General features: G+C 38.4%; 1 protein-coding gene across 5 annotated transcripts in view; it reads left to right on the top strand.

Annotated features, from left to right (window-relative positions):
- The window catches only part of TRPC4 (transient receptor potential cation channel subfamily C member 4), a 133,979-nt gene that overhangs the window by 84,886 nt on the left and 23,539 nt on the right, over positions 1-25,554 (top strand). For 3 of the 5 annotated variants that reach the window (XM_039566770.1, XM_039566776.1, XM_010400360.4), the window contains 2 exons: positions 11,765-12,101; positions 24,489-24,628. In XM_039566770.1, the coding sequence (XP_039422704.1) occupies positions 11,765-12,101; positions 24,489-24,628 (477 nt within the window). Of the gene's footprint in view, positions 1-11,764; positions 12,102-15,447; positions 17,693-24,488; positions 24,629-25,554 lie in introns of those variants that run through there. The other 2 variants (XM_039566789.1, XM_039566795.1) reach the window with 2 other exon arrangements.

The raw sequence follows: 25,554 nt of genomic DNA, 5'->3' as shown, positions 1-25,554 counted from the left end.
GCACAGAGTGGGCAGCACTAAGTAATAAAGAGAAACTGGGGTCTCACCACCACGACCTCAGGAAGGAGGCATTTTGGGTTTAAATTTAGAAGGGTTATGGGGTAAAGAAGAGTTCTTGCTTCCTGACTACAGTATTTGATGGTATTAGTATGAGACCTTTACAGATGCAGGCTGGATTTTGTGGAGAAAAAGATGACTGAAGATGACTTTAGCTCAGGAGGCATCACCAGGGTTGACTCTGTGGTCCATGGCAGAAATCTTTGACCCAGCTGATTTTGTTAAAGCCTGTACATTATATATAGGTTCAGGGGATGGTAAAAGTACATGTGATCTAAATTTAAATTGCATGTCACATAGGAGCTTCAGGGAGTTTTGTATGTTTACTTGGGATTTTTTCCTCTCTGTACTCATGTCTCACTATACCATAAGTTTCTTTATTCTTAATTTTAATGTATCGCTGATTCTCAAATAAATTTCAGTTTAAAGAATCATGATTTCATGCATATGATCAGGAAACATCACTAAAGAGTGAATAAAAAAGCAAAAGAAAATATTTCTTCAGAGTACTTGTATCTTTCACAAGGATTAAAGAGCAGCTCTTTCTTAGAAATGTACCCTTTCTGACTTGCTGGAGCAGAGGCCAGGGCACGTATGTCATACAGGCAGTGACAACAGCCTATGAAGTATATTCCTCTGACAGTGAACAAATTGGCTTTGATTTGTTGAGGAAGAATGTAGCCTCAAACCTTCAGGGACTGAAACAACCTTTGTTTATATCCTTCCACATATGCTTCTTCCACCTTTAGCTTTTAACAAATGGTCATTTTCTTCCAAACTTTAAAATAAAATATATTCCTTTACCTGGTAGTACAAGCCAATGTATTATGCTCTATCTCCATAAGAGAATGCTATGAAATTTGGCCAAACAAAAACATCCTCAGAGTTATCCAGTTACTAGAAGCATGCAATAAATTTTAGAAACACCAGTCTAACACAGAAATGTATAATGTAAATCAAAAAAATATTGAGCGAAGAAGTGGTCTTTGAAAGGTTGTCTGTGCTCTAAATGAAAGCAGACCATAGCCTGACCCAACGACTGAGTGATGCTGAGGGATTTGTATGCAGACTGCAGAAAGTTGCAGATTTGCTTTGCACAGACCTATTTGGAGAAATAAAAAATGGAACCAGGCAAGGAACAATAGGTAGTGGGGATGACTGGGGTCAAATGCTCAGACTCAGTCACTGATTTCTTCAGTGTAGATGAGGCCTGAACATCCCTAAAAGTAATGCTTATGTAATTCTCGAGTAAAATGGTCTCTTTATTGATTCCTTCATCACTCTGGTTCTTCACCATGAAAGAAAGCAGCAGTGTTCAGACATCTTTACAACAACAGTGAGAGTAACTCCAGGTTTTTATTTGAGATACCAAATGCTAATGTTTTGCCACAAATTGCAGAGCTTCATAAGGGGAAAGAACTATCCAAGGACTGTAATTATTTATCCAGGCTGGCAGATGCTGGGTACACAGAATTTCATTAACAGCTGTAGCGGGTATCTTCCCATTACATGAAAGCACAGTATTTCTTAGGTCTGTGACACAAGAGAAGGTAATTTTCTTCAACCTCAACTTATTCTTAGGTGTAAAAGAGCTTTTGGAGAGCAAGGCTTTGGAGCAAGCAATTACACTACCTTGAAATACTTTCCAAGATTAATATTTTGTGTTTGAACCGCAGAAGCTGCACATAGCTGCACTTGACTGATAAAACTGATGCATCTGTTAGAGACTCACATGCGTTTCTCCTGCAAATGGTCTCAGAATAATGCTCACTGAGAATCCTTGCCAAAGGCTTATCATTTCAGTATAGTCTTTGTGCAGGAACAGGGTGATTAATCTGATTTCTCAGCCCTCAACATTCTCAGATAAAAACACAGCCAATTTAAACAAGAGGAACCTAAAGATAAAAAGCATTAAAGTATTTGAAGAGAAAGAAAAGCAGATTAAGTGACTATATACACATTCTGTTCCTAAGTATTTATGGAACTGCAAAGCCAGATCTACACTTTAATAGAGAACTTTCAACAGAAAAATATGCTGTTTATTGCTTTATTTAGTTTGAATGCCTTTGAAATCAGTCTGTGTTTTTATTTTTCTCTTATCCCTCTAATTTTGTATTCAGCTAGCCTTTGAATGAGTGTTATGCTTTCCAGGAACTGGAATCCCACTGATTTTGGGGAATTTTGGCCTCTTCAGTTCCACACAAGCTTCATATCATAAACAGTCTAAAGAAACTGGGAAACCGTGAAGGTCAACTCTCTTATCTCTTATAAGCATGGAGTATAAGCATGGAGTCAAGGACAGTTATGCTTAATATGCATTTTTCACATAAGGATGCAGGATGGAACCTCATTAAACTAAGTTAACAGAGTAAAATCTAAATTTGCCTGGTGCTAATGGGACGTGATTACCTTTTTTTTTACAGAAAAGATTAAATAGTGCAACAAAATATCGCTGGTCCAAGGCTTCTCTTCACAGAAACAGTAAAAGAGCCTGAAAATGATGAAAAGAAGGAATTAAAATTGGACAGGTTACTTCCAAATACCTCAATTACCCTGCTCAAATCTGAAAGGATCGTCAAAAAAGGGAAATGGAACTAAGAATGTCTCTCTACCTTGTTTTGGCCTCTGCAGCAAGCTGAACAAATGAGGAACAGGGTGGTATCCAGTGATGCCAATAGAAATTCTCACATGAGCAGGCAATGCCCAGAGGAAGAATCTAGCTGTTCTGGTTGCTTTCCAACCCATCCTTCACTCAAAGATTTTCTTAGCTAGTTTTTCTCCAATTAAACTCACACTGTGTTCTGTGCTTTAGTTGCTTCCAACATATTTGCAGCTCCTTCATGAATTTTGAAAGGTTGGTTTATTAACTTGTAACTTTTCCTTCTGGCGACATGGCAGCTACAGAAGTAGACTAAGTGGTAGAATGTTCTGGATGTGAGGGAACTCATCGGTTCTGTCATGAACTGGAACCATAACTAACTTAGATCCTAACCCCTTCTGGCTGACCAGCTAATACTTAGAGGCCTTAAAGCACACAAAAACAATTTGAATGTAAGAAAAAGTGGAGTCATAGAATGATTTGGGCTGGAAAGGATCTTTAATTGCTAATTGCTCACTGGTCCAGAGGTATGTTTTTTTCTTTTTACACTTCCCTGTGTTGATATATGGAGTTGTTTAGAATACATATTGATTTTGGTCTCCTAAAATGAGCTTGAACTTCTGAGATTATAAACAAGACATGTTTATAGTCTCAATTTATTCAGTGTTATAATGAATACTAAGAGATCACCCACTATTTCTATTCTCTTGTGAGGTATTTTGTAGAAACTACTGGTCCAGACAGGAAACTTGGTGTCAGATGTATTTGAAGAGTGCCTTGGGAATAATAGGACTGAAATGACAGAGATTTAAGCAAATATGTGCCCAGTCATATTTATGTTCCTGCTTACTGGTGTCCCCAGGTGTTTTCTGCAAAGTTGCTTCCTAGACCATGAATTCCAGCCTGTACTGTTGCACAGGGTTTGTCTGTCCCAAATGCAGGACTTTACATAGAAATATTTGTTTTAGTTTCTGTTTGTTGTGCGTGGAAATACACCAGCTGGGAGTGCAAAAACAGGGACCCAGTATAACAAAAGTAAGTTCATATTTTATTTTCTCTGCAAATACTTACAGGGATTCTGTAATTGTTTTTCCCTACAAAAATGTTTTGAATTATGGTGGTTGTAACACTTGCCCAGAATGGGAGCTAGAAATATTATACCAATATCACAATTCTGAAGTTTTGAGATATTTTACACTATCATCCCAAAGCCCAATAATGGATTCATTTTCCTTTACCACTGGGAAGTCTAACAAAGCTATTCATGTGCAGCTGGTTCCTAGCAACTGCATTCTAGTTTCAGTTGCCATTGCCTTTTCTAAGCAATTAATCAGAATCACTGAATTTATAGATAATTCTTGACTTATTTAATAGATATTTTATAGTTTTTTCTGTGCTGATTCATTTTACTGGGAAGGAGTAATGAATCAAAGTAAGAGCTTCTGCATGTTGATGTGGCAAATGAGAAGTTTAAAATGCTCAAAGCTGCAATGTCATTAATCCTTTTAACAAACCATTTCACTTTTTACTTTTCTATTTTCCTTTTCTTTTGTTTCCTTCCTCATCATATTTGAAGTTACACAATAGAATAATTAAAATAAAAACCCCTAGAATTGTATTCTATTCTTGGTTAGAGGAATGAAAACTCTGGATTTTATGAGGAAGGCGTCTGTGCTGTGAATTTGTTCTGCTGTGGGAATCTGATGTGAGGTTCCCCTGATAATATACAAGGTGGTGTGCTCTGGTGCTCTGGTCCCAAGTGTCCTGTTTTTGGCTGGGATAGAGTCAATTTTCCTCCTAAGAGGTCCTACAGTGATATGTTCTGGGTTTAGTATGAGGATGATGTTGATAGCACGCTGATGTTTTGGTTGTTGCTGAGCAGTGCTCACCCTAAGCCAAGGACATCTCATTGTCTCATGCTCTGCCATGGGCACGTGCACAGGAGGCTGGGAGGGAGAATGGCCAGGACAGGTGACCCAAACTCACCAAAGGGATATTCCTTACCACCCAAACTCTCCAAAGGGATATTCCATACCATAAAATGTCATGCCCAGTATACAAATTGGGGGAAGCTGGTTGGGTAGGGCCAATCTCTGCTTGGGGATGGGCTAGGCATCACTTGGCTGTGGGTGGGCAACCACATGGTGCATCACCTGTTTCTCTTGGGTTTTATTTCTCTGTCTCTTTATTATTGTTGATGTTTTATATTACTTTAACTCAATTGTTCGACTGTTCTTATTTCAACTCACGTTTTTTACCTTTTTCTGATTCTCCTCCCCATCCCACTGAGAGGAATGGGGTGGTGAGTGAGCAGCTCAATGGTATTTTGTTGCCAGCTGGGTGTTAAACCATGACACCGAGCGAGCTCACTGGTTCCCTTAAGGACACAGCTGCAGATAGAGCTAAAAGCTGAGTAAAAGTTCACCAGTGGTTTGCATCCAGCAAGAAGCATGATTATTGTGATGGTCTGCTCCAGTTGGCCCAAGGTTTAGAACAGATGGACCTGAGAAGGTTCATAGTATTTGGCACAGGAATCAGGGTTTCTGGCCTGAGGCAGAAAACAGGCAGTATAACTGTACCCAAAGGAGTCCAGCACACAGTCCCTAGCTTTTGGATAGGAAAACATAGAGCTGATCTACTCAATGACTTAAAGCATTTAAATTGCAACTAAATGGTATTTGTCTTAATGAAGCAGTCCTCACTGAGTAAGTGCTGAAATTCTCAAATATAGCCTTTGGGGAAGATACAGAAAAGAACATGCAGTGACATCTCTAAAGGGAGAAACAATCTACCAAATTTAGGAGTCTTCTTAGTGAGATTGGAACTTGAATCTGTCATTAGTGCCAATGCTTTTCACAACCAATAGATAGAAAATAATGATGTGAATTTGAAGTTAAACTAAATAGAAGACATTGGGTTTTCATTAAATATCTGTGAAAATTTGTAAAATATTGAAAGTAACATATTCTAGGGAAAGAAAAAGGAATTAAGTTTAGTTCTTGTCAAAAGGGAGCACAATCATTGGGAAGTGTGTGTGACAAAGCAGCAGACCTCAGAGCAAACCTTTCCTACCAGTGTGGCTGTAATGGCAGTACAGCAAAGCACAACAGAGAATCTGGCCATGACTGCAAAAAAAGTATTAATAAGAAATTTTATGATAAATGTTTTGATACGTTTCCTCCTCAAAAAAAAGTTTTTAATGTTCATTTGTTAGAGAATGCTATCGGAGATAGTTCTTTGTGCTACAGCATAGCTCACTTGTGTATAACACAGAAAGGAAGTAAATTTTCTTTGACAGCTTTCATTTCTAGATGAAAAATTGCGTCCTTTTTTCATATAACAATCTCAACTGCCTATTGATGTCAGAACGAGAATTTAATTTGGACCTCAGATTTTGTTAGACTGCTTTTATAAATGTAAAAATGAGCACCTGGTTACAAGTGGAGGGTTTTTATATCTTTGTATTAGTATTTCATAATACAGTGAAATAAATACTTGAAGGCAGCACTGTGGTACGGTAAAGAGCTGAAAACTTACTCTGATAATATATTATTTATAAAAGTATTATTTCTATAAAGACCATATATAGTTAATAGTATCAGTTGTGTTATTTCTTCATCATTTCATTGACTGAGAGATATGTATTATAGCAAAACCACAGATTAGATTTAATCAGAAGTGAAAATTAAATTCTGTGTTATGTATATGCTTGCATAGCACTAGAATCAGGCTCTGTTATTATTATTTATACCAGATTCTTTTTGCTGGCACTGTGAATAATTTCTATTTTTCAACAGTCTCAGGGAAGAGCCAATTCCCAGCGTGACAACTAAGAGATTGAATACCAGAACATTTTCAGATGGGTAGACTCTATGAAGGAGCTAAAGATGTGAAATCAGGAAAAATCATATAGAAAAATCCCTTGTGTAATTACAAACTGCTGGAAGCTTTTGGAAGCCATCATAATGTGAAAATATAGACTTGCTAATTGCTAATTATGTGGACACAATGTCAAAGTCAAATAACATAATACTGACAGTACAAAAGATACTCAAGAACAGTACAAGAATACCTCCAATCTCTCCAATTAAGGAAGAAAAAGTTTACCACAGTGAAAATATTTTGGCATAGGCAATGCAGAACTGGCAAATTAATGTCACAGAGTATTTCTGTTTCTGCTAGTCACAAAATGTTTGTGTAAAATAATTTTAATTTTTTTTCTTTAATCTCCAAGTTCATCAGGGGACTTGCATGTCTACTTAGCTTTAATATGTGATCATCTTAGATGTAATGCCATCCATTTATAAAGGAATTGTCCTATGCTGGAGCATGTCTTTCTTCCATCCAGTTCTAACTCTTCCTTTCTAATAGAAGGTTTCTAATAGTTATAAATGTGAATTGACCAGAGAATATTGTCATGAAGATTTTTTTTCCTTATTTTTTCTGTTGAGAAGGGCTTTTCAGTGGATAAATTAAAAGTTCAAATGTAATAAGAATTTGGAATCAGTAATAAAATATATTAATCACAGATTAACTTACTTGATCTATTTAACTGTGTCTTAGCTGTGAGTAGTGTCTCTGAGACAGGCTACATGGGCAGCATTTACACTGTGAGTCCCAGGAAGGCTTCCCTGCCCCCAGTTCCTGTATGCTCAAATATTTACTTACAAAGCATGAAAAAAAACATCTTCCCCTCTTTTTCTCTGGAGCAAACAGGTCCACAAGAACTAGAAGGGACAAGCTCACCTTTTCTGTGCAGCTGAAGAACAAGACTCTAGGGTGCACCACTGTGCACACTTTTTTTCCATCAGGGTATAACTGTTCCCTGTTCAAAATCTTCCTTCATTATTCAACTAATGTAATAAATGTAGATATAACTATTGACCATATTTCACAGCATATGATGACAATCTCTTGACCACAGAAATGAAGGAAGTACTCAAATCTGTGAGAATTAGTTTGGACATTTTAATAACATCACACAGTTCATTGATAAATTAAACTTTAAAAGATGTTTCAGCAAGAGATTTAGGATAATTTTCCAGTTGTCCAAAGAATACTTTGGATTGGTTCATAGTTAATGTTATTGGCAAATTAATCTCAGAACCATAAAGAAAAGTCTTCAGTGAAGAGACGGATATTTTTGTTGTTTCAGGACGTTGCTAACCAACCTTGCCAGTGGGCTGTTACATAAAAAGCTAACAGCATGAAACTGGATATTAGGACCTCTCAGAAATGCATATATCATTTGTAGATAAACACACTGTGTTGTGTTTTCTTTTATAGACCTTTGCCTGCAGCACTGGTCTATAGCACAGAACTGCTTCCCTGTGCATACAGCTCTTAAAATGTGGACGTAGTATTTTATATGCTTGCTCCATACCATACCATACCATACCATACCATACCATACCATACCTTGTTTCTTATGTATTTTATGGCAAGCAGGTGATTTAAAGCACATTACCAAGGCTGCTCCCTCTGTCTCCAGCCATATCAAATGTATAATCTGTGTAAGTTTTTCCTTTAATCAGGATCCAACCAGTGCTAGAACTCTCTTGTCAAAATTGTATTTTGAGAAAAGTGAAAGTGAATTTCTGATGAAATTATTACTTTAAAAATTGGATCTTCAGTTTCTGGGATTTGAAAATTTTCCGCACTTACTGAAAAACTTCCTGTGCCTCAGAACACCATCCTTAACACATTGTACCTTAGCCACATAGTCCCAACACCACAAAATCTAATATGGGTATTAGGAGACAAGAAGCGTTTTTTAAAGCCTGTTCTGAAATGCGTTCTCTATTAACACTGACAGTTTTGCAGATTAATCTGTTTAAAGATTAGAACTAAGCAATGCAGTGCCCACCCCATCATGGAACATCCTCCAAATGGTGCATTCAGCAAGGATCTCTTCATGGCGTGAGGTACCTCTGCATCAGTTCTGGTCTGCCCAGTCCCAGGGCAGCCCAGTATTTGGACATCAAAAAACCCCTTCTTTTACTTAATATTGTCTACATTAATTCCCTTTTAGCCATGCTTGGCAAGGATTAGGTCGCCTACATCTGTCACCAGCTTTTGCTAGCCACTGAAGCTGTTCCTTCACGTAGGTCCCCAGCACTGTGGGGGTGGCCAAGGGTGTTTAGAAAGGGGGCACAGGCAAGACTTAGGATCTTGATTACTTTGGGTAAGAGGATGCATAATGGGAAGATTTTATAAACAGGAGGAAGCAAACATGGACCTGGTACTCTTTGGGGCAAAAAGAGAAAAATATTTTATTGAGGAATTATTTCACGAGTCTCACTTTTTCACCAGTCAAGCAAAACACTAATCTGTACCTACTCAAACTAATTAAGTTGAAAAAAATTTTAGAGAAAATAAGCTTGGCAAAAACATAACTTTGAAACCATCTTCTCTGACTGCATACGCTATTATTCCAGACATTTGTACCTTGAAAGAAACAACCTAAAACCTTGAGAATTCATTTTTCCTAGTGGAGGAATACACTGTGTTGCTCTTCTTTAAGGCTATTTTCAAGATCCTTACAGTAGGAGTAAATTTCCTTATCTTTCACAACAGTCAGAGGCAGCTTCACTGCTGGTGTCTGGTAGGCAAATTTGTCTCTACTAAAGACTCTGGCATTTCATTAACGTACACCAGGTTTGAATTTGGCTCAGGTAATCAATTCTGACAAGATCCAGACATATATAGAAAGATGCATGCTGACTCTCATTTCATTCCAATCTAAGGAGCATTTTTTTCCAGTAGTAATCCCAGTGATTTTAGAAACAGTTTGAGAAGTTACCTATTATTCATCCCCAAAGGAACTTGGCTCCTGTGGTTATATGTATTATCAAAATAATGTAAGATCCCAAACTAGGTGCATTTGATTAGAGTTCCAATATGAAATTATTTAGTGAAAATAAACAATTTTGTAATAAGAGGAAAAAGTTTGTGCATGGCTTTACTAAGTATTCAGCTAGTGATTTAATCCAATGTATGTATGTGATACACTTAGTGTAAGCCTATTGGGTTTGTGTGGCAAGATTTTGGTAGCAGGGTAGTTTCAGTGAGAAGCTGCCAGAAGATTCTCCCTTTCTCCCATGTTCAATGCTAGATGAATCCAAGATGGATGTGCTTCTGGCCAAAGTTGAGCCCATCACTGGTGATGGTGGTGCCTCTGGGATAGCAGATTTAAGAAGGGGGAAAGAAGTTACTGCTCAGGATCAATTTCAGACAGGGTACAGGGGAGAAAAAATATGTGAGCAACACAACTCTGCAGCCAGGTCAGTGGAGAAGGAGGGGGAGGAGATGTTCCAGGTGCCAGAGCAGAGACTCCTCTGCAGCCGGTGAGGAAGACCATGGTATGGCAGACTGTCCCCCTGCAGCCCATGGAGGTCCATGGTGGAGTAGAGATCCACATGCACCCCTCAGAAACTCCACACTGGAACAGGTGGATGCATGAAGGAGGCTGTGACCCACTGGGAATCCTGCACTGGACCAGGCTCCTGGCAAGACCTGTGGTCCTGTGAAGAGAGGAGTCCAAGCTGGAGCAAGTTTGCTGGCAGGAGTTACGACTCCATGGAGGACCCATGCTGGAGCAGTCTATTCCTGAGGAACTGCACCCCATGGAAGGGACCCATGCTGGAGCAGCTCATGAAGAACTGCATGACTCCAGTGGGAAGGAGTCATCTTGTAGACATGTCTCCAACAGTCATGTTGGAGAACTGTCTCCCATGGGTGGAACTCCATGGTGGAACAGGGGAAGAGTGTGAGGAGTCCTCCCCCTGAGGAGAAAGCAGTGGCAGAGACAACGTGAGGAACTGACTGCAGCCCCCATTCCCCATTCCCTTGCGCCATGTGGGGGTAGAGATAGAGAATTTGGGAGTGAAGTTGAACCTGGGAAAAAGGGAGGAGTGGGAGGAAGCTGTTTTTAAGATTTGATTTTATTTCTGATTATTCTGCTCTGTTTTGATGGGTAATAAACTAATTGCCCCAAGTCGAGTCTATTTTGCCCGTGATGGTAACTGGTGAGTGATCTCTCCCTGTCCTTATCTTGACCCATGAGCCTTTCCTTCTCTCTCCTCTCCCCAGCTGAGGAGTGGCGTGATAGAGCAGCTTTGTTGGCATCCAGCCAGGGTTAACGCACCAGAGTACCAGAAGGAAAATGCTTATTCCCTTTCCTTTTCTTTTCTTTTTTTTTAAATGCAACTCTGGCCCTCTTTGATACATATGTTGCTTCTATTCTATGCCTTTTGTGTCAACTCTTGTGTGCTGCTACTCTGTCACCTTATAAAAGAAAACAATGAGGAAATAGGAACTAGTGATCAAAGAAAAGTATGACATAAACCTTGATATATACTTCTTTGAAAAGCTATCTGAAAAATATTAAATATTTACTTGCTTTTGGGGTGTTTTGGTGAAATTCAGTTTTAAGGATCATATTCTGAGAAGTGAAATCCCATCATGGAAACAGATAGACCATAAAGTATCACACAGGATAGGTGTGTATCCTGACAAGGCTTAGTGAAATACTGGGGAATACTAGTGTTTTTGTAAGCATTTTATAATGCATCTGTAAGAGTTTTGTCAGTATTAAAGCATGTAAACCTGCTTTTTTAGAGAATTAGCAGGGAATATGCTGAGAACAGTTTGTTCATGGCTGTGGAATTCAGTTTCATTGTTTGCAGATCTCTGTTGTGCTCTTTGATTTCATGTCAGCTTCTACCTCATGTTCTGTGAATTCTTCACAAACGTTGCTGATTAAATAATGGGGGTATCTGTGAACTTGCTTTTCAGTTTCAAGTCAGGTTTTGAGGTCCATGTGTTTCACAGTCTGTTGACTCCTTGTGTACTCAACCGATCGGGAAGTGAGACTTTATTGTGAAAACTATTATTTTCTGTCTCTGCACTATATTTTTGGCATTGAAGGAAAGGCAGGCTGACCCAGCCCTGCCTTACTGGTATTATCAGCATGAGTGGGCTTGCACAGGCTGTGGATTTTTTTTTTTTTTTTTTTTTTTTTAATCTCTACCTACTAAACATACATAGAATGAAAAAACTTTACAGAGGTAACAAGAAACTAACTCTCTTCCTTTCTTCTCTCTGTAGTTTGTTGCTCAGCCCAACTGCCAGCAGCTGCTCGCATCCCGCTGGTACGACGAGTTCCCCGGATGGCGGAGGCGACACTGGGCAGTGAAGATGCTGACATGTGTTGTGATAGGACTCCTTTTCCCAGTCTTCTCTGTGTGCTACCTGATAGCTCCCAAAAGCCCATTGGGGCTGTTCATCAGAAAGCCATTTATCAAATTTATCTGCCATACTGCATCGTACTTGACTTTTCTGTTCCTGCTGTTGCTTGCCTCTCAGCACATCGACAGGTCAGACCTCAGCATGCAGGGACCCCCACCAACCATCGTCGAGTGGATGATATTACCGTGGGTCCTGGGTAAATGTATTACTAAAGAAAATACAGTGAAAAGTATTTTTGACCCCTGTGGTTTTGCCAAGCATTCCTGAGGCAGGATACAACAGAGTTTGGTAATAAATTATTGACCTGCTGAAGCAGGCAAATGGTCCATCTCCTCCAGTGCTCAGCAAGAGTAGTTGACAACGTAGACAAACAGTAGAGTTTGAAAATCCAGAGTGTCACCATCTGATAGATTAAAGTGAGGAAAAACAAAAGATATCAAGGGTTCCTTCCTATGACTATGCAGTGCCCTGAAACATATATATAGTTTTTCTTTTTAATATTGATCTTCTCCAGACCAGAAATTGTTCTGGTTCTTGTAAGTTTCCATATTTTTAACTTGCTAGTCTACTTTATAAGAGGATCCCTTTGCCACAATAATTATTTTTCATGTATGGAAATGAGCCATAATGTAATTTCTGTAGTGTTATTACTAACCTTAGTTACCTATAGTATGCTTCTTTCTAAATGACAGACCCACATATTGCAAATAGTGATGATCAGCATTTTCAAGTGAGTATTTTTATTAAAATACGCGCACAGAGTATTTTTTTGGTGCAAGACCAGTGATGAGGACTTGTCACTCAATTCAAACCAAATATCCTGTATCAGAAGGAATAAGAAAATTCCCTAGCATTTTTAAAATGGAAAAAAAAAAATTACCACTCTGTCCTCATAGTTTAAAATAAAAAATTCAGTCTGGAATTATTAAAAGTCTACTTTGTGTGGGCCATGTCATCCTTAAACATGATTCTTCCATCCTGTGATCCTAGGATTATCCGAGGTGCTCCCTAACTTTGTCTGTCTACCCTGCCAGATGGTAATTTCTCTCAGTGTGCTGTGGTCTCTCCCCTTTTTCTTATTGTAAGAATCAACACAATTTGGACCAGGTCAGGGCAAATATATTTGTCTAAAATAGAAGTACAGAAGAAGGGACTTAGTAGTCTTGACTGCAAGAATTTAGGTTTGATATATTCATTAAAATTGTCATCACATAGGTTCCTGCACAAAATTTCAGAAATTTTGGTGGGATTTTGATACTGTTACTTCTTCCGGAGCTTCCCATTAAGATACTGTGTATCTTCCCTTTTTCCCAAACTTGTGGGTTTCTTTAGAGCAATAAAACTGTCAAGGCTTTTGGCCCCATTGATCCCATATAATTTACAATACAGTGTTGAATTCATAATACACTAGTTGGCTGTGCCTGATATTTCGGAGAACAATAATTCAGTGGCTTTTCCTCTATATGTACCTTGGTAGAGCGCTGTGGGAAGCGGGAGGCAGGTGTACATATGTTTTTCACTTAGAAAAACAAGTGTGCATGACTGAAAACCCTGTGTACACTTACTTGTCAGGCACCAGTCAGAAGGACCTGCCTTCCACAAGTGAACTGCATTTTGGGATTTCTCCCATGGTAGCACAGCAGTCCTCACCACCAGCCTTCACTGTGAGGTGTGTTGTCCTTGGCTGGGTAAATACTTCTTCTACATTAAAAAAGACAATATCCAAGATTATTGCAAAGAAATTATTCAGTCTGGGAGGTTGTCTAGACTGATATTTCTTACAGACAAGTAAGTAACTTCAGTAAGCAAGTTTCACATTTAAATATTAAAAGAAAAATTTCCTCCAGTTAATTTTCCCAGTTTTGTACCTTCAAGAAATGAGAAACCAATATAAAAGTTATTAGCTTAATATATTACTTCCTTAGAAATAAGTGCTGTAATACTGAGGAGAAGTAGGAGGCTCTTCTGTGCTGTGCCATGCCCAGAGGAGATGTTAGTATCTTTTCTGTCTGGCCTTCCAAAATAGCAGGTGGTCAGTATCTATTTGGCTTTCACAGTATCCGGAGGCTAAAGGATAATAAGAACAAATGCATAGCTGACACAAAGACCTTGACATGCCAAAGTGGATTTTATCATTAACCTGTCTTTTAACAGAGCTGAGAGAAAGAGGCACAATTTGAGAAGGGCAAGAGCTAGTTTCTGGTAAAGGCAATTCAAAAATTGTAGTGACTAGCTCCTCTCCAGAAAACACTCAGTGGGAAGAACCTCTATTGCCTTCAACCCCTGACATAGTTGTTTACTTAGGAAGATGTTTAAGTAACTCAGGACCCCAAAGCACTTGTTTGAAGAAGCTGTTAATCCTGAGAGTTATGGTGATCAAGATGACTATCATTTCTAAAGGCAACATTAATATTTTCGGTATAGACTCATATGGCCAGATTATGTCTGTGCTGAGCAAACCCTTCATCTGCAAGCAGTATAGGTCAAGTCAAGGGAGCCACTTCCATAAACAAAAATTCATGAGCATGGATGAAGATCAGTATTCTGATACCATGTGGTTAAATAGTTTGTAATTAATCTAGACTCTGCTGTTCAGGAAAACTGTGCCTTCCAAAATCTCTTTCATCCGAAATGATGTATTTTACACACTGATCTCTAGTGTTTTCTAACTAGCAGTTTCCTGTTGCAGTTTCACATTTTCTGTGTTCAGCCTTCAGATTTTGGTTGCTGGAGTGTCTTAGCCCACCCAAATAATGAGGCCTCAGACTCACCCATTGTAATCTCAGGCAATTCATTAGGTACCTAATTTCCCCCTACCAATGAAGGAGACACACATCTCCACAAGACATTTCAGCTCACAGCATGTGATGAACGTGTCTATTTCAGCTTTTTTGTTTGTATATTCAGGTCTTTTTCATGCTGTGTTTTTTTGTTCCATTGTTTTTTGTTGAGGGGGTTGGTTTTGTTCATTTTGTTTTGGTGGATTTTTGGTTGTTCAGTTTTTTCAGTGTTTTTTAGTAGTGGTGGTTGTTTTTCTAAAGGAATGAATCTCAGCCAAACCCTGCTCTTTTCCTATTCACGTACATACAAACTATAGTCTAGTCATCTTTTAATAAACCTGATATTTTTCTTAAGCCCTTATCAATAAGCTAAGGTTTGTTTCCAGACTGCAATTTAGTTTGTTCTCTCATCTCTTCAAACCATAAAATTATGCAGTATCCTTAAAAAGAGTAAATGAAGCACTCTTCAAGGGAGACTATGTCTGAAGTACACAGAGATATTTTTGCATTTTCTGGATGTAAACAAAAAACTTTTTCATTTGAGTCAAAACTAGTGTGTCTCTAGGGTTTTAGTTCTTCTCTGAAACCTGAAACATGACCAAGTAAATACTTAACTGGGAAAGGATATCCTGGAGCAGCAACAATATGTCAAAACTATTAATATTTTAAACAATAGAATTTTTTTGTTTTCTTTTAATTCAGATAGCTGTGGATGTAGTTTCCATTTTAATACTATCTCTCTTAAAATTAAGAGAGGAAGAAAAGCTCACTGTTTCAGGTTTCTCATCGACATGAACTTCAGGACATATTTCATGCAATTTAAGTTTCAAGGCTGTCCATAATGACCTAAGCCCTCCGGTGAGCAAATGGTAATCAGCATTTGCCAACTACTATGTAACAGAAGGCTGAATGTGCATAATTAGCACATATTAAAAGTGTCACTAGAGTAGGAGGCTCAGAGGAAAAACTTGTATTGGGCTACATTTCCATGGAGACTATCGACTTTACATTTTAAAAGTCTCTTGAGGAAACTTCTGCATTAATTTTGTCTTTTACATGATTAGATGATTACACAAGTGGTGCTCCAGTATGTGGTGATTATCCATGGAACAGTAAGTCGGTGTTACAAGGCTGTCATAACCTTAAGAAGTAGTTGTGGAAAAATTTCTCAGTAAGAAGAGTCAGAATCTCCTCTCCTTGCACTTAAACAAGTAAGAAACAAGCTTTGACTCATAAGGAAAATTAATTGTCTTCTTCTTATTAGCTGTTGCTTCACACTACAGAAACATAGGCCTGTTTACTATATTTGAGAATCCCTCACCATTGTAAAATGAACAGGAAAATAAAGAATATCATGTTGGGAAAAAAATCAAGGAAGAACAGCTTTTTCCATCATCATATTCCCCATCCAGTTTCTGAGTATGCTCTGAGCATGATAGCAGTGACTCAGAGGGGAAATCAAATAAGACCCAACTTCAGCCTTGTGTGCCTTGACTGCAGCTCATGTAAGGATTATGTTGATCCCTGTACACTTGTCCTAGCTGTTCTTCTGTCCTAAACCATGGCCTCAAACCTAGCAGTGGCTGCATTGTGTCCTCACAGTGGGCATTTGCTTCACCAGCAAATGCTAAGAAATTCAGAGAAGAGAGGCATCAACCAGAAAAATTAAGTGTTCGGTAGCTGAGGTTAAAAAGCTCCCTGCCAGACGTTCAGGGTGGCTGCAGCAAAGGACATTTTTTTGGCAATTTCTTTTGATGAGTTTTTTGCTCTTTTATGGTCATATTCAAATGTTCATTTTAATTGCATTGTTCAGAAGAATGCCTGAAGCAGGAATGCAGCTTTACTGGATCTCTTGAACAATGTGTTCCCCATGCTTTCTGTCAGAATGGTTTATGCTATTGGAGTACATGAATCTATAGAGAAGGTGGATGTTTGGGAACTGTGCAAAATTGCAAAGATTTGTGGTTAGCAAACTGCTGGTGGGATGTATGAGAATGTACGGTCTTGTCAGTCCTTAGCAAAATGCACATCCAAACCAATGGCCCAGCAAAACACTTCAGAATAGCTGATCTTAGAGGTGACTACTACAGTGTGCATCATCATCTAAATTAGGTCAGGAAAGTGTTGTGTAAAAAATTAAACACTTAGTATGAACTGACATGTTTCAGGGAGCAGATATGGAGGGCAATATGGCTGGCAAGATGAAACAGTACATAACCAATAGTGACATATATAGCACAGAAGAGGAAAACAACCCCAGAGAAGGCAGAAACACTACTTTGTTTAAGGAAGGATAATGTACCTAATGGCCACACAAGGCCATCTAGTCCAAACTACTGCTCAACACAGGCTAACTGCAAAGACAGATCACATTTTTCAGGTTCTTGTGCAGTCAGATCTTTAATTTCCCCAGGGATGAATATTTCACAGCCTCTCTCTCACAGTGCGTGTGTCTAGCAACTGGTAAACTTTTTTCCTGATACTAGTTGCAATCTCCCATGCTACAGCATGAAACCATTATCTCTTGTCCTTCCAATGTGCACCTCTAGAACAAGTCTGGCTCCAGCTTTTAAGAACTAGCAGTTTCATTAGTGGGTGACAACAGCAATACAGAATCACAGAATATTCTGAGTTGGAAGGGATCCACAAGGACCATCTCTTAAGGCCCATACAGGGATGAAACTTACAACCTTGGCAGTATTAGTACCATGCTCTAACCAACTGAGCTTTGAGACTATTAACCGCCCATTAGTGTTCTCTTCTCTAGCCTGAACAAAATCAGATCCCTCAAACTCTTCTTGTACATCATGTCATCTAGCCCCCATTCAGCTTGATGGCCTTCCACTAGGTTCACTTCAGCCAGTTAATGTCTCTTTTTTTTTCAGTATTCCAAAACTGGACTCAGTAATGAAATTATTTATTTAAACATCAGGAGAGCCGCTTCTTCTCCTGGATGCCTGTATCTTGCCATAATAGGACCTTTTACTTGATTACTGTTACTCAAGTTGTAAGTATTTAAGATAAATAATTTCTATATAGATTATTTTATTTTATTCTTTGGCTGTTGGTGATGTTGGCTGATATGTGGCTTTTTGTACTTTAAGACTTTATCTAGAATGGTCTTGTTATTTCCAAAATGGAGGCCAAAGAAAAGTGTTCTGTTTTGATTATAATAAAAAAAAGCCAGGTGACTTTTTCCTTCACAAGTACTTTTAGTGACCTGACACAGGACCCAGACACTGTGCACAGTTGTTCCCTTCACAAACAGCCATTTACCCACGGGAAAGCCAGAGGTGTGTGTTTGATTTTGTGCATATTCTCCTGAAATAGTTGTACTCTGTTAACAAAATATGCCCCAGAGAATGGAAGCCTCTGAATTATGCCAGGATGCCTCTTATTACCTTCATATACCTTCAGCAGAGATGAGTTCATCAGCCCAGCTGTAAAACAGAAGAGCTTTTTTAAGCCGCGTCAATACTCACTGAATTCCCTGGAATGACTTTCCTTTGCTTCACTGAGCTTTAGATCATTAGCAGCTTGCCTCACTTTTTGTATCTGTGAAAAACTCCACATAGCAGAGCAAAGTTGAGTTTGTCAGTTAAATGGTTTCACAGCCCAGCAAAAATATGTTCTCCAAGAAACATACTAAAAGGTTGTTGATCTTGGCATGCAGAGATTGACCCCGAGGAACCTCTTGCTTCCCATCACTTAATGGTAAGGAACAAAAATAGCACAGAGCAACCAACCTTTTGTGGAGAAGGTAAAGCCAAAATTAGCCAGGGATCCACAAAACTTTTTGAGGCCAAACATAGTTCAGGATATTGCCTTTCATATCTCTCTGTCCCAAATTTTGGTATTATTTTTCACAGTGAGACTTTAACCATAATTATAATTATAAACAACAAAAGGCAGTGTTCTAGACTGTGGAATTTGTGAATTTCCACAGTTGCCGGAAAATTGTTTTTGCAGTTGCTCAAGTTTCAGTACAACATTGGAATTTAGACAGGCTGTGTCTAAGGTTTTTTTCAGTCTCGTGCAAAAGAAACAAACAACCAAGAAATAACTTCTCTCTGAAATCCATTCAAAGGTGTTTTAGGTTCTAACAGATGTGTTCCTTAAGAGTAAAATTACAGCTCTAGGTAGCTATAAAGGATCAAACAGGATAGATCCAAATGTTTTCTAATCAAAAGTTATCTACCAGCACTAAAAGATACTGTGTTTAACCCAAGCTTTATTCAAAGGAACAGAGAATGTTTGTAAGAGTATTGAACTGCTGCCCTGCTCAGAGTTTCACGGTTTGCCATCAGAGTCTTAATTTATGAAAATTAAGAAAAGCAGTTTCACATTTTTGAAAAGACATTTCAGTATCTGATATCCAAAGATTTCAAGACTGAAAATACAGCTTCAAAATCAAAATCTGTAGATAAATATCTAAAATAAAGGCTAATCTTATCAGTGTATATTTATTGATGCATCTACACATTGACCATATGCAGTATGTGATGTCTATTACTAAATTCTTAAGGATTTTTTAAGTGATACAAGATTTTTAATGAAAGATGTTATTTTTCTAAGAACGTTCTTATTTCAGTGCTTTTTGTTCTTCAGTAAGACGTATTTTCATTCTGTTGCTTTGAATAAAATTTAATTTTACAATATGTAGGGTTTATTTTATAAGAAACAACTTTTTTCATTAATGTTCAGAAAATTTTCCTGCAAAAAAAATTTAGCTCAAAAATTTTTTTTTTTTCTCCAAATTCATTTTATCTGATGAATTTTAGTTCCTTTCTTGCTTCAGGCAAACTGGACTTCAATCAAATGGTTGCAGTTGATCAGCTTGCATGTATAATAATTCACAATGCTTTACAAAACCTCTCCATGGTGTCTGTCATTCCCAGGGCTCCATGTGGTCTGTGGGATTTCTGCCCTGAATTTATCTTAATTTCATCCCATTAAAACCATGGGCATTTAATGAAATTTGTCATCTCAGTCTGTTTCAAAATATCCATGCTGTTATTTCTCTTTTACTGCTCCAATATGTGGGTATAAACAATGCAGCAAGTATTTGAAAGCCTCACCCTCAACTTTCCAATTTAAGTCCTTGATTAATGAGGTGGAAGAGCTGCATAATGTTGATAATTTCCTTGTAAGTGGCAATAAATGATAAGAGCATGGAATGGATAGGTGAGGGTCTAAGAGGCAGGTGTTAAATCTGGCTGGTGTGGAGAGATAGCAAAGACACAGTTGGATCAAAGAGACAAATGGAAATAGCAAAGAATATCCAGCTAAACTAGTGAAATCTGCCCTGAGTGGAATTATTTCAGCTAAATACAGGCATCTGGAAGTTAGACATCTGTTTTAATTAAGCCTGATTCTCCATGGCTCCCTTTTTAGCCAGTGGGAAGATTGACCCACCTGCAGATGACAGTATTATTGCCTTGGAGATTCTTGTTTCCTCCCAGGGAGGTAAAGAGGGCTTTGGGCAAGCAACTTGTCCCCCGCCTGTTTAAAGGTTCTTGCTTTTAGATCTACTCCCTGTCTTTCACTGGTTTCTCTTAGCAGTTTTTCCCCAATACCTGTGTGCAGGCTGGCAGTGTCCCCTCTGTTTTGTTGAGATGTCACCTTTCTTGCTTCTGAATATGTAGCTCTGACATGAGCTCTGTCAGTTTGCAGCAATGTTGCTGCTTTGGCACATTAATAATCCGGCAGTGCCTGGACTCTGGATCTCTTCCTACCTGTAGCAGTGCCTCTATTAGACAGTCTTATCGCTGCATGTCTTCTCTTCTGTCATGCAGGTTGTGTTTGGAAATGCCTGAATGACCTCCTTGCATAATCAAATCAGGTAGTATCCAGCTATCCATAAATCTTCCAAGTAGAAAAGTGTACAAGGTCACAGAGATAATGCTGCTCTGATCTCTGGATGTATTTTTCTTCAAAAAACAAAGCAAGCAAAACAAAACAAAACAAAAACCACAAAAAACAACAACCAAAAAAACCCAAAATGAAACAAAACAAAACCAACCGAAAACCACATAGATTTTCCAAGTCTTTTCCTGATTCTCCCAGTGACTGTAACAGAACAAAATTGGCATGTTTTGTCAGATCCTGTGGAGGTAAGAGTGGTCTGACTTCTTCCCCCCCAGACATTTCCTTCTTGTAAAAAGATAGTTCTGATCTACAACAAAATTTCAAGGCCTCTGGCTGCGTGAGCGTAAATTAAGCCTAAACAGCACAGCCGGGAATCCCTGAGGTTTGTTGTTCAGAATACCTTCATTGCATAAGCTCACCAGGCCTTAGAGACATCTTCAGCCTTGCATAAAGGCTCTGGGATTTCAGGGTACACTTTTCTAGGATAGCCCTTCAGGCGCACTTGGGAGGATTTACAGAACTCCAGAGGGTCCGGTTCTTCCAGCATTCATTGCCCCACCTGAGCCCCTTTAAGGATCCCTAGCCATGGAGACCTGGTAGCTGCAAAGACTCCGATCTCAGCTATCATGGTGAGATTGCCCTGGAGTCGTGAATTTGGGCAATCAACCTTAGGACTTGGTACCAAGATTTGCTTTCAAAAATACATGTATGGGAAGTTCTCCTGTGCATACATGGAATGTGTGTCTTTCACAAATGTAGTATCCATCCATCCATCCATCCATCCCTCCATCCATCCATCCATCCATCCATCCATCCATCCATCAACATAGCTTCAAGTTGTCTGGAGTGACGTAGGATCTCAGAAACTGTATTTATATATTGAGTTTGGACTTAGATGCTTTGGCTGGCAAGAAGAGTAAACTATCACATCTCCATCACAGCCAGCAAAATTATGGGATTTTCACTTCTCCATTACAATTTGAAAAAAACATGCATCAGGATGTACATAAAAGTTGTCTTGAACAAAGAAAATAATTAGAACTACCACCTTAAAGATGTCAAAGTATACTCAGAACTTTCAGCTTCCAAATGACTTCCAAATTTCTGGTAGCTTGGATTAGTTGTGTTTCTAATTCAAAATGATCGAATTTACAACAGCCATATACTCTCTTCCACTATTCTATAATAGGTCAGTATTTCTCTGTTAATGTCAACTTTAAAATTACATTTCACTTTCTGAAGCTCAGGAAGTGCTTGGGGAAACAGTCTGGCTTTTCACTCACAAAACAGATCAAATGCAGCAGCATTAGTCAGCATTTCTTTTTCAATCTGTACATAATCCTATTATATTTTAGGCAGTGCTGTCAAAGCATATAATGCTGAGCAACAGTCTTACAGAGAACAGCCCTGTTGCAGTCTATGTCAGTTCACGTCTTTGGCTGGTTATGAACCATAGAAGATCTCAGCAGAAGGCTTTAATTAACTTAAAGGCTCTTGTTTAAGCATTCTTCTTATTTTTCATCCCAACCTATTACTGCTCTCTTTTCAAACCATATTTTAAAGAGAATCCTTAACTCTGACAAGTTACAAAAAAGTTTATTTCATTCTATGAATGTGTGTATTGATTTCTGCAAAGCCTTTTTATTTGGGCATCTTCCATCAATGCAACTGTTTGCTTTCTGTGCCATAGCAGTCTTGCCAATGTCAAGATCCTGCAACTTTTAAGTGAAAATTTATTAAATGATAAAGAGCAAGGCACTGGTCTGTGACACTGAGGCTTAGGAGCCATATCTGTATTACACAAACTTTGGCTCTGAGCCTGGATCCAGGTCCTCTCCTGCAGCACAGTGGTGATTTTTATCTGCTATAATGCAAGTGGAGCAGGGGTGATTCAGAGCAGTGTCTGAAATGTGAATGGGATATAGCAGCACACGAAACAGCTGCTTTTATGACCTAACGATGGTTAGGTCTTAAGTAGTTATTCCTGAAAGGTAGTGGAAGAACAAGCAGGGACATTTGCAAGTTCACGGGCTGTGTGATGAAGGATAGAGAGGACTGTGGCGAGAAGGGGGAGGCAGATCTGCTGTCACCATGTTCATACTGCAGTGTCACGAGTTACCAGGTCTTTGAAAAGTAAGTGGTTAAGTCATTTCACAGGCTGCAATGGGCAGGCATCTAGGAGCCTGCCCTGGTAGCCTTGTGAAGGTGTGTTGCCTTTGTGGTGGCACTTGGGCAGCTAACAGCAGCATAGTCCTGTGTGCTGTTAGTGGATGTTGAGCCCTGCCGTGCGACCATGTCCAGCTGTTCTCCCACTGTTACTCAGCACAATTGATTGCACCTTTCAAATAAGTGTTCACTTTGTAACAGTGCTGCATTTTCTGTGTTAGTTTTATCTGATACACTACAGATAGATTTGCAATCTGCCTGTCTTGGCTGTTGTAGGCAGTAAAATGGGCCTATCCCACTTTGCTGTCTGCATGTTTCCAGCATGGTCCTTCCTCAGAGTGTGTTGCCCCAGGTCTGCAGAATGCTGAAATGGTGATGGCAGCATGACTGAAAATTAATCCTATGAAAATAAAAATTGCTGGATCAATCAGATCATTCAGATACTCCCGAGGCTTGTGATTATTGGTGATGACACACAGAAACAAGATGGGACCCTGTGTCTGAAGTTTGAGGGTAAAATTAGTGAGGAAGACAACGTTTCCTTTTGAAAGCAACCAAGGGACAGAAAGACCAAGCCAATACACTACAAAATTAAACTATAATAACTCAAAAACCTACCTGGCACAAACAAGAGTAGACCAGAAATTACTTCTTAGGGATCATGTCTGAGAAAAATCACACATTTTCCATCCAGTCAGCCAGAAGACCATTGAGAAAAAATGTTAAGTTTTAAGGAGAATTAAGTTCATACTAAGGAAATGCAGAACCATATAGGCCCCTGCAGAAGATCTGTTTAACATTCTAAAAGACCAGGTGAAGAAAAGCCATGCTGAATTAACTGTGTCTCAACACCAATATGTGAGATTTGCCTTATTTTTGGAATTTTGCCCTTCTAATGAGCACAAAGAAATTCCTATAAGAAAATAATTAACTGTGAAAAATTAAAAGCTGTAATGGTATTCTTATCAAAAATCTCCATAGATAATGCGAAATATGCATCTAAATATTCCATGTTGTCTTATTAATGTATTATACAGTAATGTGGAGTACCTTCTTCAGAGTGGTTTTAATTTTTATAGCATTAAAGAGTCTACCCACAGTTGTCTCTGAAGCTGTTAAACCAAGTTCATGTCAGACAACTTGCAAGATTTCCCACTTGGATTGAATATTTCTGTTTCACTGTGTCTAGCACAATGTGTGCTCTGCACACCTGAAAACAGTTTCAATTCCTTCATGTCCCAAAGGAAGGTATCAACAAAAACTTTCTTCTGGAGACACTACTCTTTCATATGGAAAAGGGAGACTTTAGTTCAGCATTGACAATAACAATAGAAATTCTCTTCCTTATTGTGTGGGTTCCAATCAAAATAAATTGTGTTGGATTGACTTCTGCAGTCATAAATTTTCCAGTTTGAAATACATTGCATCAGTTGCCAAGGACTGAGTTGGCATTGGTAACTTATTTTAAGACCCTTTTTATACTTTTTAGGATACAATGAGAAAGAGATTGAAGAGAACCAAAGAAACTGTCCTTATACAAGCAGATTACTTTTTTTTTTTTTTAGCGGGTTTTGTGTGACAAATTAATTCCGGAAACATTAGCGTAAAGATGAAATTTCACCTACCTAGATGTGTAATTTAGAGCACTTAGCCACTTTCCCTTTACACTTGATGTGAGGAGAATCAATCTATCATGAGATAAGTATCTAGAATAGTCACAGCCTTTCTTACTTAATATTCATACCTAATGAATTGTGTTCTATTTACAGGTTTTATCTGGGGTGAAATTAAACAGATGTGGGATGGTGGACTGCAGGACTACATTCATGACTGGTGGAACCTCATGGATTTTGTAATGAATTCCTTGTATTTGGCAACAATCTCTTTGAAAATTGTTGCATTTTCAAAGGTAAACTTTAAAAAAAAAAAGAGCAAAAGTTTTAAGATCAATTGAATAAGGCTTCTTCAATCTTTCTTTTGTGTTTGGAGGTCCTGAGGCTTAGCAATGCAAGAGATATATGATGTGCTCTGTGAATCTTCTGCAGCAATGACAGGAAGCTAGACAAGCATAAGAGCAAACAAAACATTGTGGTTTATGCTTTTTTCTTCTTGGCCCATGCAATCTTTTCTTATTTTGTCCTGAACTGTCATACTGTTAATTTCTTGAAAAACTAAAATCGCCTGTAATATTTTATAATGTTTGCATAAAATTATGGTTTTTTTGACTTTTTTTCTTTGACTTTTTTCAGTGACAAATTATTGCCCCTAAGACAATTTTACACAACTTTCAGACAGGTCTACTGGCAAAATACTTAGTCAAAATCGGTGGGGGGACCTAAAGAGCAAGATTTTAATTTCTTTTGAAAATTTATGATAAGTGCAACATGAAAAACTAAAATTGAAGGGGATAAAATGGTCACTCGAGGCTGGGTATGTTCATTTTTTCATTCTTCTCATGGACTTGTTGTGAATAGTCTTTTATTTCTGCTGTTTTAAGTATCTTCCAGCAGAACAAACCTTCTTTCCAAAGGCATAGAACATGTTGTGTGAACATTTTGTGTATATTCAACATGAATATGTAATGTGATAGAAATTCCTCTTAAATGAGCTATTTTGAGCAAAAAATGTGAAAGGAAATTAAAGCATTTTTTAGCATTTGTCATAGAGTTCTTATCACATCCAAGTAAAGATAAGCCCATTTTTACTGGCCGCTGGGATCTGCATGGTACTTCAGCTTTTTCAAGTTCCCTGCCACCAGCAATAATTTATAGTTGCAATAATACTACCCTGTATGCATGGAAGAAGAGTCTCTCCTCTGCTAAGATACTTTTGACT

Source organism: Corvus cornix, chromosome 1, assembly GCF_000738735.6.
Source record: "Corvus cornix cornix isolate S_Up_H32 chromosome 1, ASM73873v5, whole genome shotgun sequence".
In the NCBI taxonomy this organism is placed as follows: domain Eukaryota; kingdom Metazoa; phylum Chordata; class Aves; order Passeriformes; family Corvidae; genus Corvus; species Corvus cornix.
This window is presented reverse-complemented; position numbering and strand designations above follow the sequence as displayed.